This window comes from Plectrocnemia conspersa, unplaced genomic scaffold (genome assembly GCF_051122295.1).
Source record: "Plectrocnemia conspersa isolate PC_06_02 unplaced genomic scaffold, ASM5112229v1 ptg000012l, whole genome shotgun sequence".
Classification (NCBI taxonomy): domain Eukaryota; kingdom Metazoa; phylum Arthropoda; class Insecta; order Trichoptera; family Polycentropodidae; genus Plectrocnemia; species Plectrocnemia conspersa.
Window position 1 is genome coordinate 969,868 of NW_028277176.1, and position 16,741 is coordinate 986,608.

General features: G+C 28.9%; 1 protein-coding gene across 5 annotated transcripts in view; it reads left to right on the plus strand.

Annotated features, from left to right (window-relative positions):
• Nucleotides 1–16,741, plus strand: part of LOC148227885 (acetylcholine receptor subunit alpha-like) — a 299,478-nt gene that overhangs the window by 215,104 nt on the left and 67,633 nt on the right. For all 5 annotated transcript variants that reach the window (XM_088200522.1, XM_088200523.1, XM_088200526.1 and 2 more), the window contains one exon: nt 7,684–7,820. In XM_088200522.1, the coding sequence (XP_088056648.1) occupies nt 7,684–7,820 (137 nt within the window). The remainder of the gene's footprint in view (nt 1–7,683; nt 7,821–16,741) is intronic.

Below are 16,741 nucleotides of genomic sequence, written 5' to 3' on the forward strand. Positions count from 1 at the left end.
GCTTATGGTACTGTTTTTCAATTTTTAAAGCAATTATTAAATGTTCCCGCTTGCGCTTCGTTTTCTATCACCATTGTTTAAATTGTAAATATTTAGTTAGGTCGCGGCCGCCAGTTTATCGTCCCTGGCCGTCGGTAATTGGAATATAATCAGCGAGCGCAGAGTGTCTCGCCTAACGGAAAACACTCGGAGAAAATATTTTAATTAAATTAACATAACGGCAAGTTTGACGGGACAAGTGGTCCCCTTTAATTACGCGGGTCCCGGCTTTGGGGGGCCCGACACGCGACCCACATATAAACAGCCACAACACTACAATTTGCATGAGCCAGGGGCGGCACGTGATCCGAATCAGGACTTTATATTACACACATACGCGAACATTCATTACATTGCACGATGACGTCCTTATCGCGGGTGGACGTGTCCTCGCGACAGAAAAGGACATGGTTTGTATTTTGAAAAATTAAATAAGCCATGTTAAAAAATGGCTTCACAGTCTTCATATATATGTATAAAAAAAAAGTATTTTTAATTATCTGAATTAGTAAATCATTGATTTTTTCAGCCCATTGCATCCAATGAGAGCGTATTTTATATTTGTAATAAAATTCCATTTATAAAAAGTTGTGCACTTTTGACAGTTAGAACATGTGAAATTTTTTTTTAGTAATATTTAAATACATATATGGATTATTTTATTTATTTATTTATTTAGTTGGTTATTTATAAAAAATCCTAAATAAATTTTACATAGTACAATTTAAATTTAAATTAAATTAAATAATTAAATATTTTCAGAATAAATTTAAATCTGATGTAATCTCGAGAACGTGGAATTGAATCGGTTATTAGAATTTTAATTATCAATAAACAATAAAAAAATTACGAGTATATTTATTGAATACTTTCATATTTATTATACTGGTTAATTTAAGGCAGTGTTTTAAAACAAACTATCAACTTAAATTAAAAGTGAGTTTTAAATTAAGTGAGCGTTTCGCTTTAAGTGTAAATTATATAAATTTTAAAGTACATAAAATATATATTTATTAAGTGTTATAAATTTTACACAGCACTTATGTTTTGTAAAATATTATCTTTACATTACAGAGTTATGATAATTTTACATAATTATCCTAGCATGTGAAAATATAGCATCATTTACATTATTTATCATATGAGATAAAATATTATGTTTTAAAATAAATAAACTCTTTTGCCTTTTAAGTTAAAATAATATATTCCGAAGAATATCCAAAGTAATGTTTAACATTATACAATTTGGTTCGAAATGCCATAATCCTCAAATCGACCTGCTTCAGCTCCCCCTTAGAGTATTCTATCTTATTATTCAAACAGACACTCATAAATATGTAAATACGAATTGTACATCTCTAATCAGATTTTTTCACTTGCTAAAACATCCCAGTTGTAAAGGAGAAATTGAAATGTAATATAATATAACCCTGAATTTGTGGCTTTTAACCGCAATTTGTATCTAAGATTCAATTAATTACATCATTAACAAAAAATATCTTAAATATCATTTAATTTGTATTATTATATCTTTATTAAGATAATAAAACGTTTTTAATTTCATTTTTTTTCAATTCTTTTTACATAGCTCAATACTGATCATTCTGTACTATATTTAAGTTGGAATAGCGTAGTTTGTAAGATCTCAGAATGGTAACACAGAAGCCGCAGGATCGAGCCACGTCAGCAGACTCGAATTTTTATTTATATTAATGCACAATTAATAACAAAAAAATTGTTAATATGGCTCTAGCTGCAAAATGACATAATTATATTAATTATACACTATATTACACATAATAATAGTCAAAGGTAAAGTTTTTTGTGTCAAGTACTGTCTGAAGAATTACCCAAATAAAATATAATATATTACCGATGAAGCTCGTGCTCTGTCTTATATACCTAAATTGAGTGAAATTAAATATTGTCTGGCTAATATCGATAATTTGAGGTAGAAACAGACTTTTGTTATTGTTAATGAGCTTGTTTGAAACTACCTGTAAAATATTTTTTTTTAAATATATAATTTAGGGTTTTATACCTGTTTAATAAAGATATTTGTGCACCACCTTTTTGTTGTCTGCTCAAATTGCTTTGAAACTGTTAATGGACACCGTTAAATGTACATCCGCTCATATATTTATTAATTCATATAATGTCAATATTAAAAATGCTTTAATCAATTATTAGCTTAATGAGCGTATTAATTTTTGGCAACGATTACAGGTAGTCCCGACACACATTCATTAAAAAAAGTAGAATATGACTTTAAAATATTTAATAATGTTATATATTTTATAAGAGCTATCGTATTTTTGTATTGATGTATATCATTTACTTTCACTTGTTTTTCTGTTGCTATGTAATTTTTTATTGTTTAGTTTATTATTTGTGTTTGATTATACTTGAATTAAAATATAAATATAATGTTTATCAATTTGTGGACGTGAAAAGGTAAGATTAAGCAGCGGATTAATAATATATTAGAAAAATAACGCTATTAAAAATTTAACTGAAATATAGCTATTAACACTTTACCGACCGCTCACGCCATATGGAGTGCGAGCCTGCCGAACGTTAAATACCGCGCACGCCATATGGAGTGAGCGGTAGCTATGATTTCGTTATCATATTAAAAATATATGCTTAGAGATTTTTTAAGATTTTTTTTTGAAAAAAATTTAATATTAGTATGAAGTTTCATTTGATATTGAAAAAAAATATTTAATTACTGTGCCTGGCCTTATTATTAGACACGTTTGTCTATATATTATAATTTGTTTATATATTATAATTTTTAAAGCAGAAATTCGTTTTTTTGCTATTTTATTATTTTTTATAGCATTAGTTATTGAAAAAGAACTAATTTAGTCGTGAGAAGTCATAAATTCTATTTTTTTAATTCAAAACAAAAATAAAAATATTTTTCACTATGCAATTCGGGACTATATTTAAAATATTTTGTATGTCCTTCTTTAGATTAAATAAGTGCCTGAATTTACTTTATAAACGTTGTTTAATTTTTGAAGGTTCAAAGTATGATTCTATTCTCGAATCACCTTCTCGATTAGCTCTTTTTTAGTGGTTATTTCGATTTTATCAATCTCTTCTTCAAATGCTCCCAAATATTCTCGACTTCTTCCCAGTGTTATCAGTAAAAATTAACAACAAAATCATATATAATAAAGATATAGTTTAAATATAATTGAGCTGCCTTTGTATTTCTTTACTTGTGTCTTATAATATAATCAGGTACTGTTTATCTATACAAATTCGAAAATCCATTTAAAAAATATATATTTATATCAAATATATTTTGTAAATTCTTTCTACTTTGCATTTTTTTAAGTACACTAACATTTTTTGTGAGTTAATCTATTAGATAGTACCGGTTTCCCGAATTTATAAATTGACAGATTAGCGAGATTATATCGTATTTTTTCTGTCCTGTAATTTGGAAATTTCGACCGTTTATTTTATTGAGTGAATTTTATCTATCACGAGATAGCACCGATTTACTGGAAGTGATTCTCAGAAGTGACTCTTTTTTTGAAATTGGGAATTTCTTTTGAGATAAGAAATAATATGATGCACTTAAAAAAATATGAATAATAATTCAGTTTAGCTAACGCTGTCGTGTAAATCGAGATAGTTTTGTAGAGGAAAATTACGCGGAAATGATTCAAATATTCCCAGTGATAACGAAAACTTTAGTGATAGTGATACAAATTCGATTGTTCATGAAAGAAATCGTCCTCGAGTAATGATGCCTATTAGCGATGGAGAAGATACTGAGGATGATGATATTCCATTAGATTGATGTGAAACTGATACACCTAGGCATAACCAGCCATTTGAAGGATTGTCGGGAGCAACTTTTGATGTTGATATCACGCGCCCTGAAGAAATCGCCGAAAAATTTATCGGTGATGACCTGTTCCGCATTATTGCAGAAGAAACAAATAGATACCGTGCTCAAACTTGGAATAAGTACAAACAAGAAGTTAAAATTATTATACAAGAAAAAAATAAGAATATGTGGGGCTTACCGGATATTCTAAAAAAGGCTAAACTACGAATATTTGAAAGTAAATATAAGCGAAACGGGGAAATTTTATTACAATTGTGGAAAACAGTAAAGAGTAGAGATATTCGAATGATATCAACAATCCATAATACAAATATTGTAAACACTGAAAAAACTGACAGAAGAACTGGGCTGCGTATAAAAAAACCAATTTGTATAATTGATTACAATAAATACATGAAGGGAGTAGATCGGGCTGATCAATACCTTTCGTACTATCCAATATATCGTAAAACTAAAAAATGGACGAAAAAAGTGGCCATGTATTTATTTAACTGTGCATTATTCAATGCATTTACAGTGTATAGAAGTGTAAATTCAAACAGCAATATAAAGTTTTATGATTATTTAATGAAAATAGCAAAATATTGGATAGAGGAAAAAACACCAGAAACAGAAACACCAACAATTTCAGAAATGTCTGAAAATTCACAACCGACATCCAAATTCGCCACTGCTCCCTCATTTCAAAGGCTTTCAGGCAGTTTAAAACCAATTAGTCAGGATATCATCTACTAATGAGCGTAAAAGAAGAAGATGCATAGTTTGTATCGCACATAAAATAAGAAAAGATTCTGTTTACATGTGCAAAGAATGTAAAGTAGCTTTACATGTTGGTGAATGTTTCTCCTCGTATCATTTGAAGAAACATTACTAGGTAAATAATAAAAATAACGTTTGTGAATTTTGAATTTTATTTTTTTGATAATTCGTATTGGTATTATTTTAGAATTAAATATTGTGAAAAGTGAATTACAAGGGAAAGACATTGAATAATAATAAAGTGTGTACCTGAAATATTCCGTATTAGTGTGGAGAAATTTATAATGGTGAGTGCACTTTAAACTTGCATTATATAAATAGTTATTGTGAAAAGTGATTTACACGTGAAAGACAATGTACAATATCTGTGTATGTGCCTGGAAGATTTCGCATTACGATGGAGCGAATTACAATGGTGAGTGAATATTTTATTGCAATTGAATTATATATCAGTAAACTCATATTAGTAAAAATGTCATTTCTCATTTTTGTAGATAATCATTTGCACAAAATATCACAATACGAAAAAAAAGTGTGCTTGAAAAAAGTTTTTTTAAATTTAAAAAAGTTTGAGAACCGCTGGATGACTCAATTTAAATTATTTTTATTTAAATTTCTAGGTTATTCATTTTTATAATTTTAAAATCAAGATAATCATTTTAAAAATCTAATAATAAGGAAATGTAATAATTCATTTTTATTTCCGGCGATCCACATGTTGAGAACCACCTAATAATGACTTAAATTGATGCATTGATACATTTTTAACATGTTTAGAAAAATTCAACTAAATATTCGGACCGTATCAAAAAATACATAAATTTAAATAAAAAAGGTAAAATTCGCGAAGATTTGCGAAAAGGTGCCGGTATTTAGCGTAAGTCTGGTAGTGAAACTGCCGGTCGGTAAAGTGTTAAAGATTAGGATCCTCAGTACTATATATAAAAAATATTAACTAAAAGATATTTTTATTACATTTTTTTAAGCATAATTTATTTTGCGCTAATTATTATTTAAAATGTGTCAATAAATAGAAGTGATTTATTGGATTTATTTTGTTGGTAATTATATATTCTTGGTTAAGAGTTCATAGGTTATTAAATAATCGTTTTCTTAAAAGTCTATTATTAAATAAAAAAAAGTCTAAAATGTAAATTATTCACTATAATTATAATTATTTAATTTAATTTGTTTTTAAATAATTTTGCATCTTATTTTGTAACACATATTAAAGTCATTTGAAAGAAATAATTCTAATAATTGTATATAATTTTAATTAATTTTTTTTTATTCTAGTACTATATTATTTTAAATATTCAATCTATTTTAATTTAGTTCTAGTACTATATAATTTTATTGCACAATTTAAATTTTAGGTGTCAGTATCGGGTGTCAATGTTAAATGCAGAAATGTCCATAGTAGAGCAATTAGTTAAATGTCGCCTACATAAGTTTGATGAATTTGATGAATACTAATTGGTCTGTATTTTTTAACTCTCACGTCCTTTTTATAAAGCATTCCTGGTAGCCCTTTAAAATTGTTTCGTTCAACAATACATGTTTTTTCATTAAACGCAATTTTCTATTTTTTTAATATTTTACATTTGAGCCACGTCCTATTATTAAAAACGCCAAAATATTCACATATACAACGATATAATTATGAAAAAACGGGTATTTTACGTTTTTAAATCTGATCTTTAGTAGCAAAGTTAAACTACAAATTGCTGGAAATATGATCATAAAAATATTTTTGTTTAAAAAATAAATGGCTCTGTATTTGCATTATAAAAAAAGTTGGATTTTTTGCAGTTGAAACGAAAATAAGAATTTAACTTTCCAAAAAATGGAGCAATAATTAGATTTAAAAATAAAATTCATCACAAAGAATCTGCTGCATTAAAAATATTTTCTGAAAATGAAGAAATAACTATTAAGAATATTTTTAACGTCATTATCTTACTAAAAAATAAGAGCTGCAATTTTTTTTCGAACTACATGTTAAGTAGAAAAAAATCAATTAAACTGAAATTAATTTGCAATAAGTTATAATTAGTTGTAAGCTGCGGTTAAAACAATTGTTTAATCCTAGATTAAAATTTAATTGATAATTAATCAATCAACTACAATGAGAAAAAAACACTACCTTTATATTAAATGATCGATGCTGTATCGAAGATTTTTGAATGAATTCACCGGTAATTTGTTTTTGAGTATTCTTTTTTTTAGTCTATTATCTTTACTCTTATGGAATGACAAATAAATCTTTTTCTGAAAAAATATCTAGGCTTTAAAAATTAATAAAGTAGATAATGCTAAAGTAGAATAATTTTATCTTTAGAACTCAAAATATCATTTTTTTTTAAATGATTTTTCAATATGTGAGTTTCGTGCTTTTTTTCTTATAAAAAAAACACTGCATCAATGATATTAAACGGATATATAAATTGTATTTACGGTGAATACTTTTTATTTTTTGAATTCCGTGCTTGTTATAGTTTATGTTCTTGAGAGTTCTTATATGATATATTTCTCTAAAGAATTAATTGAAAAAATGATATTAAAATATTCATTTTATTATACTATTTTCATTAAAAATAATAATTATTACAACAGAAATATTACCTTATTTAAAAAAAATATTTTGACATAAAAGTATTTTAATATTATTAATGCTATCATTGAAAAAAATTATTGATTTACAGTCTAGACTAAGAACTTACAGAATAAGGCTTCAAAGAGGGTCTATAATAAATACAAAAAAAATTATACTTTATATTGTAGTTTACTTATATTGTAGTAAAATTTTATTTTTTTTAAATTTAAACACAATGCCCTAAACCTTATTTAATTCAAAATACAAACAGCAAAATTTGGATTGACAAAATACAAATATTTTTTTCAATCTAAAATAGTTAAAAAAACATATTTTCTATATAAAATATAATAAATTTATTATAAAAAAATATTGTGTTTTTGTTATTATTAAAATGTAATCCTTTTTTGGTTCGCAGGTCACACTATCCATTTCGATCCTCATTAGCCTCCATGTGTTCTTCTTACTGGTAGTAGAAATCATCCCCCCGACTTCGCTAGTGGTGCCGTTGCTCGGAAAATATCTCATATTCGCCATGATATTAGTTTCTATAAGGTTAGTATGAAATTTAATAAAACACACAACACACTAACCTATATATGTACAATATAGATTGTAGTTAAACCTACGTGAGCATTGTCAATTATGTTACCGCTAACGTGACATCTCAGATCGTAGTATTTCATATATGTTGTATTACGTAAAGGAAACTTTCACTATTCCACGTCATTGACGCTAATATATAATACATTTTATTTAACCCCCGCATCTGAAACTACGAAACGTGCCTCGCCAAAAGTGTGTAATACAATTCCGTTAATTGCCAGAACAAAGTGCAAACAACCATAAATAATTAAGCATTTAAACGTCCGAAATGTACTTTCGCCGTCGACAAAGGTGATTTTCGAGCGACTTGTGAATACGCACAATTATCCGCTAAATATGTTTCCAGGCATTTACGCCACTATCTTAAAGTCTTAACAATACAAGGATAGGCTTCAAAGTGTTAAAATTCTAATTAGCAAAAACATTAAAGTTAATATATTCCTACCTTTGGGAATTTTCTTCCAGAGAGATATGAAACCAAGAAAATACTATATAGATACCAATCGGTACTATACAATAAAATAACATAGAAAATTTGTCATTCGAACAATAAAATTAACATGATAAATTAGTAGTGTAGGTCAAGGGTCAGCAAATTTTGTAAAGGTCCGGATTGGAAATATAAATGAGGCTTAGCGAGTGATAAAACATAATTTAAATGAGCTTAAAAAATATTACAATTTTAACATATATTATGAATTTTGGTATTTGTCGGATTTTACTCTAAATAATCTAATGACTTTTTTCAGAATAACATTTCATTAAACTGATGTTTAAAGCTTGCAACTTCGTATTTTCAAAATTTATTGCAAATGGTCATCAATGCTGACCTAAACTTGTGATTTTATATACATATTTTTATATTTAAAAATGTATTTTTACATAGATGTTGTTAAATACACATAAAAGACACATTTAGTGAATTCTGTACATTTCTTATCTTTAAATTTAGCTTTTAGCATATCATCGTATTGCCAAATATTCATTATCAATTAAAGGTAGGGTAATAAAAATAATTGTACAGTCGAAAACATTTTTTTAAATCTCAATCTATTTTGCATTTGCATCAAGATTCGAAAAAAGTAAAAATCATTGTAAAAAAACCCACGATACTTGCAGTAAATTATAATTTCTAAAATAGTTTATTATTCTAAGTAGTTTTTTGTTGAGTTTCAAAAATCTCTATGAAACATTACCATGACATAGCCATACAATTACTGTATGGTCAAGTCAGAATATTCGACTTCCATTTCTGATCAAAAAATCAACAAATTTATGACGGTTATGCTCACCGATGACATAACTGGTTCAATAACACATGATAGATTGAGACATTTCCCGCAAAGTTTTACTACTGAATACTATAATTAATAATCAGAGGCTTTGAACATAAATATAATATTTTTTTCCAACTAAACCTAGCCCCATTTTGTAGGTATTTTTAACATCATCATATATTATCACTTAAGATTGTTAATTTTTGTCTGTGTTTGTTCTATGTATACCAATTATAGAAGCTAATTATTCAGTCATATTGACTCTTTGAATAAACAGCAGATTCTTAGCAACATCTTAAAGTTAATGGTTCTTTAAGTGTACGCTGCGGCTTCCTTATAGCGACGCCTCTATTACAAAACTTTTATGAGTACATAATTTTCATTCTAAATTCAATGTGGTGCTAACCAGTAATTAACTGTTTTTATAAACCTGCAAAAATAGTCACTTACCGTAAAAAAAATAACTAAGACTTAGATTACACAAAATATTCTTTGTTTTGCAAAAAAGGAAGTTAAGAGTCAAAAAAGTTAGCGAAGCAAAAAATCATTTAAAACCGTTTGCTTTGCCATGAAATTGCCTATTGATGTCACTTGCAATGTTCTCAACACTTCTAGCGACTGTTCTCACCGAAATCTTGATATATTAAAATAAGTCTGCAACAATCATACACGATTTTATTGCTTTTGACGTAAATTTTTGCTACCTGAGAAGTGATAATTATATTTTGCGCTCTCCTACTAGCCTAAATTTGGTTTATATGTTCTTCATTAAAGTCGTAGTATGAAGGCTAGATTACCGAGCGTACCCACTGCGATGGCGACGGCACGATTTTATTGCTTTTGACATGGATTTTTGACTTCTGAGCAAGTATAATTGTTTTTTGCGCTCTTTTATTAGCCAAAATATGATTTATATGTTGCTCATTTAATTTGTAATATAATTATAAAAGTCATAGTATGAACGCTAGATTACCAAGCGTACCTAATGCGATGGCGACGGCACGATTTTATTGCTTTTGACGTGGAATTTTGGCTTCTGAGCAAGGATAATTGTTTTTTGCGCTCTCCTATTGGCCAAAGTTCGGTTTATATGTTTCTCATTTAATTTATAATATTATTATAAAAATCGTAGTATTAAAGCTAGATTACCGAGCGTACCCATTGCGATAGTGACGGCACGATTTTATAGCTTTTGACGTGGATTTTTGACTTCTGAGAAGTGATAATTAAATTTTGCGCTCTTCTATTGAGCAAAATTCGGTTTACATGCTCCTCATTTCATTTGTATTATTATTATAAAAATCGTAGTATGAAGGCTAGATTAACGAGGCGGCACGGTTTTATTGCTTTTGGCGTGGATTCTATAGAAAAACCCCCTTGAATTTGGTTAGAGAAATGTATGTCATTGAATGAAATATTAAGAATTTTAATGAAATAAAAATATTATAAAAACGACCACTGACTATCCAACTTCCCCCCCCCTTACCCTGAAAAAATTAAAATGACGTTCCTGCTGTTGAAGTGATTAGTGTCGCATTATATTGCCCCATTCTAATTATATTAAATATGTTTAACAAATTAGATAATGTGATGTTACAAAAAATAGAAAAAAGGACAATGAAAGTAGTTTTAAATAAAAATAGATCGACTAGTATTGAGTTAGAAAATATATTGTTACCAAAGTATTTTAAATTTGTGCAAAATAAATAGATCTATTAATTTGAGCCATATTTTTTAAAGATGTTTTTATCATCAAGGTTAATTTTTATTTGATCAGTTAGAAATATTTCAACTGAGATAAAATGTTAAATAAATTCATTAGCTATATTTTTTTGGTGTGTAGTAAAATCTCCACTTAAACTTTTTTCCTCGTTTTATTTTTGGAGTATTTTTGATAATTTAATATGTTTCCATATTTCAAGTATTTGTCTCACAAAGCTGTGAAAAATGATCACCGATATTTATTCTACGTATCTGAATTAAATATATAATATCGTTGTATGTTCAATATATGATTTTGTTTTCTATTGTATATAACTAAGAAAATAATATGTTACAAGAGAATTTAATTAGAAATAAAGATGTAGATACATAGGTGTCATACTAAGATTAGAAATAATTTAAGGATAGTTAGGTATAAGAAAACGAGTATGGCCATGGGGAATATTGTGAATATGTGAATTTGTATAATAATATTCCCAGGAGAATCCGCAAAAATAAAAATGTAGCAGGTTTTCTTACCGAAATAAAGAAACTCCTTCGTGCATTAAGAAATAAATTATAATATTAAATTTTTTTATTTCATATTTTGTTTATGTTTATATTGTATTTAATATACTTGTTTCGGTTGTATCTGTTTAGTGTATTAAAAATAACTAAATAAATTAATAAAATAATACACGTTAAACTTCAATATATTTTTAGTGTTTAGTTTAAGTCAAAATTGTCTTTCTCCTCTCACAAATAGCTAAATAGTTGTATCACACTAACCAGTCCTGCATACATCTGATTCTAAATCAAATCATTCTTTTGCGCTGAAATTTGACAATCCAGTGGCGTAGAGTGACTCGCCTAATTTGTTCCCGTAATTGTGCAGTTGCGTCTCGGAACGTTGCCCTCATGTCGACCTCGCATGATTGACGGCCCTCTTCGAGATATTGAACGTGTCACGTCACGTCACATCACGTCACGTCTCCAAAATTTCCAGCGTTCATTTAATACGCACGTAAACCCGTGGGCCATTAACGCGGTGCTGATACACGTGTAGCAGGTCGCGAGGGCACGTGTAAAATTGTCGACATTATCTTACCAGATCCCGAAACGCGTTTGTCTCTAACCCGTTGCCATAAATCAAAGTCAGACCCAGGCACGCATTAAGTGTGAGTGTGTATGGCGATCGAATAGGTATTTGCATAGGTTTCTAGATCAGTTTTGCTATCAACTATATATATATGATATACTGGCAAATATATACAATGTTCACCTTGAGGGGATAAATTATTTTTCTATATAAACTATAAATAATGTGAGATAATCCATCTGGTTTCTTGACTTTATATACCTAAATATAATGTTATATATTCCAAAATTTTTTTAATTATCTACAGCAAAGGAATTTGTCTTGAAACTGAGGATGGTTTCATATAGAACAGATTTTTTTTAGACCGGAATATTGTTTACGTAACACCTGTCGTGTAAAACTGTGTTTTTATAGTAGGGACGCTGGTCTCTTCCCTTTTCTTTTAAGAATTTAACTTTATATTACGTTATATATGAGATTTTAACTCTAACTTAAATTAAATGACCACATAATCCATAAAACCAGCCGCTTTTATTTCATTGTCGGCACTGTAGTTGCCTCAAATCTTCAAAAACTTGATCTAATAAAATGACCTTACGCGTATATATATCATTATATTTATTTATTGCACAAATTGTATTTCAAAAACTTTTTAATTTGTACTGCACATTATTTTTGTAATGATTTTTATTTATTTAAGAGATAATATATTCGTCATATTAAATGAAAAAAAATTACATCATGCTTTGAACTTATTTCTTTTTCCTTTTTTATATAAGATGTAAAAAACTTGTCCATATTGAATAATTTTCGCATTGGATAAACTATTATACTAAATTTGAGTGCAATAAAATTAAAGTCTATAGCTTCTTTTAAACAATTATTAGATGAAAAAAAAAATAACGCTGATTTCACCGCGCGCTTGATGTCCATTGGCCGTTAATCTATTCTCTTGGACTTAAGCGTCCCAAATCTGACTTAGCTTTAACATCAAATCTAATTACTATAATAAATCTACATAAATAAATAAATAATAAATATGTCGTTGCGCAACGTCACAAATGAGCGCGGACAAATGGGCGTACGTCAAAAGAACGCTGTATTATAAGCGCTGCGACATAAGAGCGTTTACCAAAGTAGCGCTGTAACAAAATAGCGTTCGTCAAATGCGCAGACAGTCATACGAGCGTTTGACAAAAGAGAGCACGTCATAAGAGCGCAAAAATACTTGGAGAAAATCAATTAATGAATGTTTTAGGAATTAGGTATACAAAATATATGTAAATTGTGAGAAATTTACAAAGAATAATAAATCACGAGATAAAGGCGGTAAAATTAGTATTTTATGTGCCAGAGCGTAATGACGATTAAAATGATTAGCCAATGAAAACATTATTATTTATTAATTATTAGGTGCATATGAAAGTATGGCTCCCCATCCCCAAACGTACGATGTACATATATTTTGTACTAAAATGAAAGTCTGATTTTTAATTTATCATTAGATTTGTTCTGCAATGTTCCATTAAATTGACAAATAATTATCAACTCGACTTGCAATGAATGCGTACAGTTATAGGGCAGGTATATGACACGCCAGACCATTTTTTATTTATTTTAGACAACTACACTCTATCGTGAATGTCGGCTGATTATGGATATTATATAATATATTTTTGTTAATTAAACGATTAATATTTTAATCGTTTAATCTGTAAGAAAATTCATATATTATTAAACCCACACATATGATCGAAAATTTCCATATCTATGGTCAGAAATGAGCCAAGACGTTGGGTTAATTTAGTATTTTAATAAATTATTGTGTGTAGTATACATATACATATGTACCTATTAGTCATAATGGATCTTCTCCAGCAGATGGTTTAACTGTTTTACTTGAATTTTACAACTTCGGCGAATGGTACATATTTGCAAATAAGCAAATAGCAAATAAATATATCGTAAAACTAAACGCTCTTATGACGCATCGCATATAATGCAGCGCTCATACGACGTCGCTCATTTGACGCACGCTCTTTTGACCGGCTGCCATGTCGTTGATAGGATCGTTTTTCTTAATTCATTAAGAACGTATACTTCTTACTAAAAAAAAATTGTGTACATTATTTAATATTTGATATCAAACCAGCGAGATAGATAATTTATATCTATCTTACTATCCCACTTCTCATTCCAGTGTTACGCGAGCGTATGCTTCAAGTCGTGGATGAGGTTCTCGTGAAATATATAGAAGGCTTTGTGCTATATAATTGATAACAACTAATTGCTGTGTCTGTCGCACTATACGCTATTTTATTTATTTCACCGCTTTATAAGCTGTCATTAGCGAGGCTGTTTTTTATGTTTGAAATATCTCATACTCACAAATTTTCAATTGAAAATTTATCGTGGATAATGTTGTTTATTTTTAACATCATACATGGAATATTTTATACGTATACATATGTAAATCGCGATTAGCGTTTGTTTCCGTCCATAAAAGTGCGATTCGCTTTAGTGCGCCGTAAAACGTCACACGGGATTAAATTCCGAGGAAAAAGAACAACAAAGTCGTAGTTCGGCAAATTGGCTCTCGTCTCGCCGATAAACACTCTGCATAATTCATACAGCACTAAAATATTTTATCAGTAACCCCCGTATGTCTCATTATTAACTGCAGCTCGTTAAATGTTCGAATCACGTATTCTGTGTGCAATTTAGCGCTGCGAAAACTTCTGTAACAGTTCTCAAATATTTACGGTGCACAGTGTGTGGCTTGTTCTTTTGTGAGCTCAACGACCTATTCTATAAAATATTACCACGTTCTGCGAATTCATATTCCGTGTGATTATTTAATGAAACACAAAATAAATAAAGGCAATTATAATCACGTATATTTTTTACGTTTCGCTCAACTTTATGTTACGTGATATTTTCGCTTCAAATGAATAATTTAAAAGGAGCAAAAAACGGTAAAGCTCAGATGGAGTGCTGATAAGTACGGTTTTTATTCAGAATATTCATGTTATACAATGCTTTTGTGTGTGTGAAAGAGAAGAAACATCAAAGAAAAAGTCAGTTAATTAAAATTTATTTTTATTGTACTTTTAATCATAGATAGAGTATATAATAAACAAAACGTTGATAGCAGATTAAGAATTAGGATTTTTGTGAATATTTGGACGTAAATTTTGATTTAATTAATGTTGACTTTTTTAATTCAATTTGTGCCTTCAATGGCTGCGAGTTTTAGAATGCCCCAGAGATTCGCGGTCGCGTCCATCATTCTTGCACTATGCAATCAAAACGGCACCCCGACATTAAAGCGCCGACATTAGCGCGTGGGATATTAGCGCGCAATACAACCCCGACATTAGCGCGCAGGACATATGCGCGCAAAATAAGTTTATTTTAAATTTTTGACTACTTATTTATAGAAATTTACATACCTAAGATAATTTTTCTGGGCTCGTATTTTTCAGGTCAGAATTTTAACATGGTTATGGTCAGAATTTATATTAAATGGTCTGAATACTAGCGGTCAAAATAAATATTAGATTGTCATAATTTATAATAATTGGTGAGAATAAAAATCGGATCGGTCAGAATTAATATTAAATGATAAGATTTAAGTTGACACATGGTCAGATTCGATTTTTTCAGTTGGCAATAGTGTTATCGTTTAAGATTGGTACAACTGTTCGACGGCGTCTGTCGTTTACATCTTGACAGTTCTGACGCGCCAACGCTGAATCAACAGCTCTTGTCAATACTAACTATTAGACCTTTGCCACGACCACCACTATGGTGAATAATAATCAAAGTGTAATATTTTAAAATAAAACAAAATTGATTTAATAACATGGTTTTAATTTATTAATAATTACAAATTTATATAAGAAAATGGAGGCGTCTCGTTACCGCTCGCGCCGACCTTCACTGTAGAACCAAACAACCTAACCTTTTTTTTAATGATATTGTATTGATTTGTTCTCATTTCGGTATATCTTGCTCATTATCCAGCATCATCCAATCTATGACTAACTGTTCAAAAGGCGAAGACGCATATGTGAGTACCACAATGTGACTATGGCAGCATTTTTATTCTGACTATTCTATTTTTATTCTGACTGTATACTATTTTTATTCTGACCGCTTACTATTTTTATTCTGACCGTGTATTATTTTTATTCTGGCCATTTAATATCTATTCTGACCATTTTGCTAATAAAATTCTGACCGAAAACTAATTTTTATTTTGACCAAAATTTGATTTAAATTCTGACCATTCAATTACAAGTAATTTTTCTGCCAAAATAAAATCATATTTAAGATTAACTGGTACTTGTACAAACCCATCCATAATTTTTTTATCGATTAAAATTTTTAATGATGTTCAAACCGCTTATCGTTAGCAATTTAGATTTTCATGGAAAATCACGAGAATATCTTTTGCCAGGTAGTTTTGAAGTGAACAAATATTTATATAATACGCAAGTGATTTGGAGAAAGTAGAGTTGACACAATAATAATAAGATAAGGAGATTTCATGTTATATGTATATATTAAAAAAAATTTAATAGTTTACATGATTCCTTTTTCATGTATGTGTTTAAATTTTGCAGAATAAATGTTTTAAGTTTATAACTATTGTATTTTGTTTTTTCATTAAATATAAAAATAATAAATTGCGCGGTAATAACGTCGGCGCGCTAATATCGGCGCGCTAATGTCGGCGCGAAAAAAGTCGGCGCGGTAAAGTCGCCGCACCAATCAGAACGTCAGTGCTT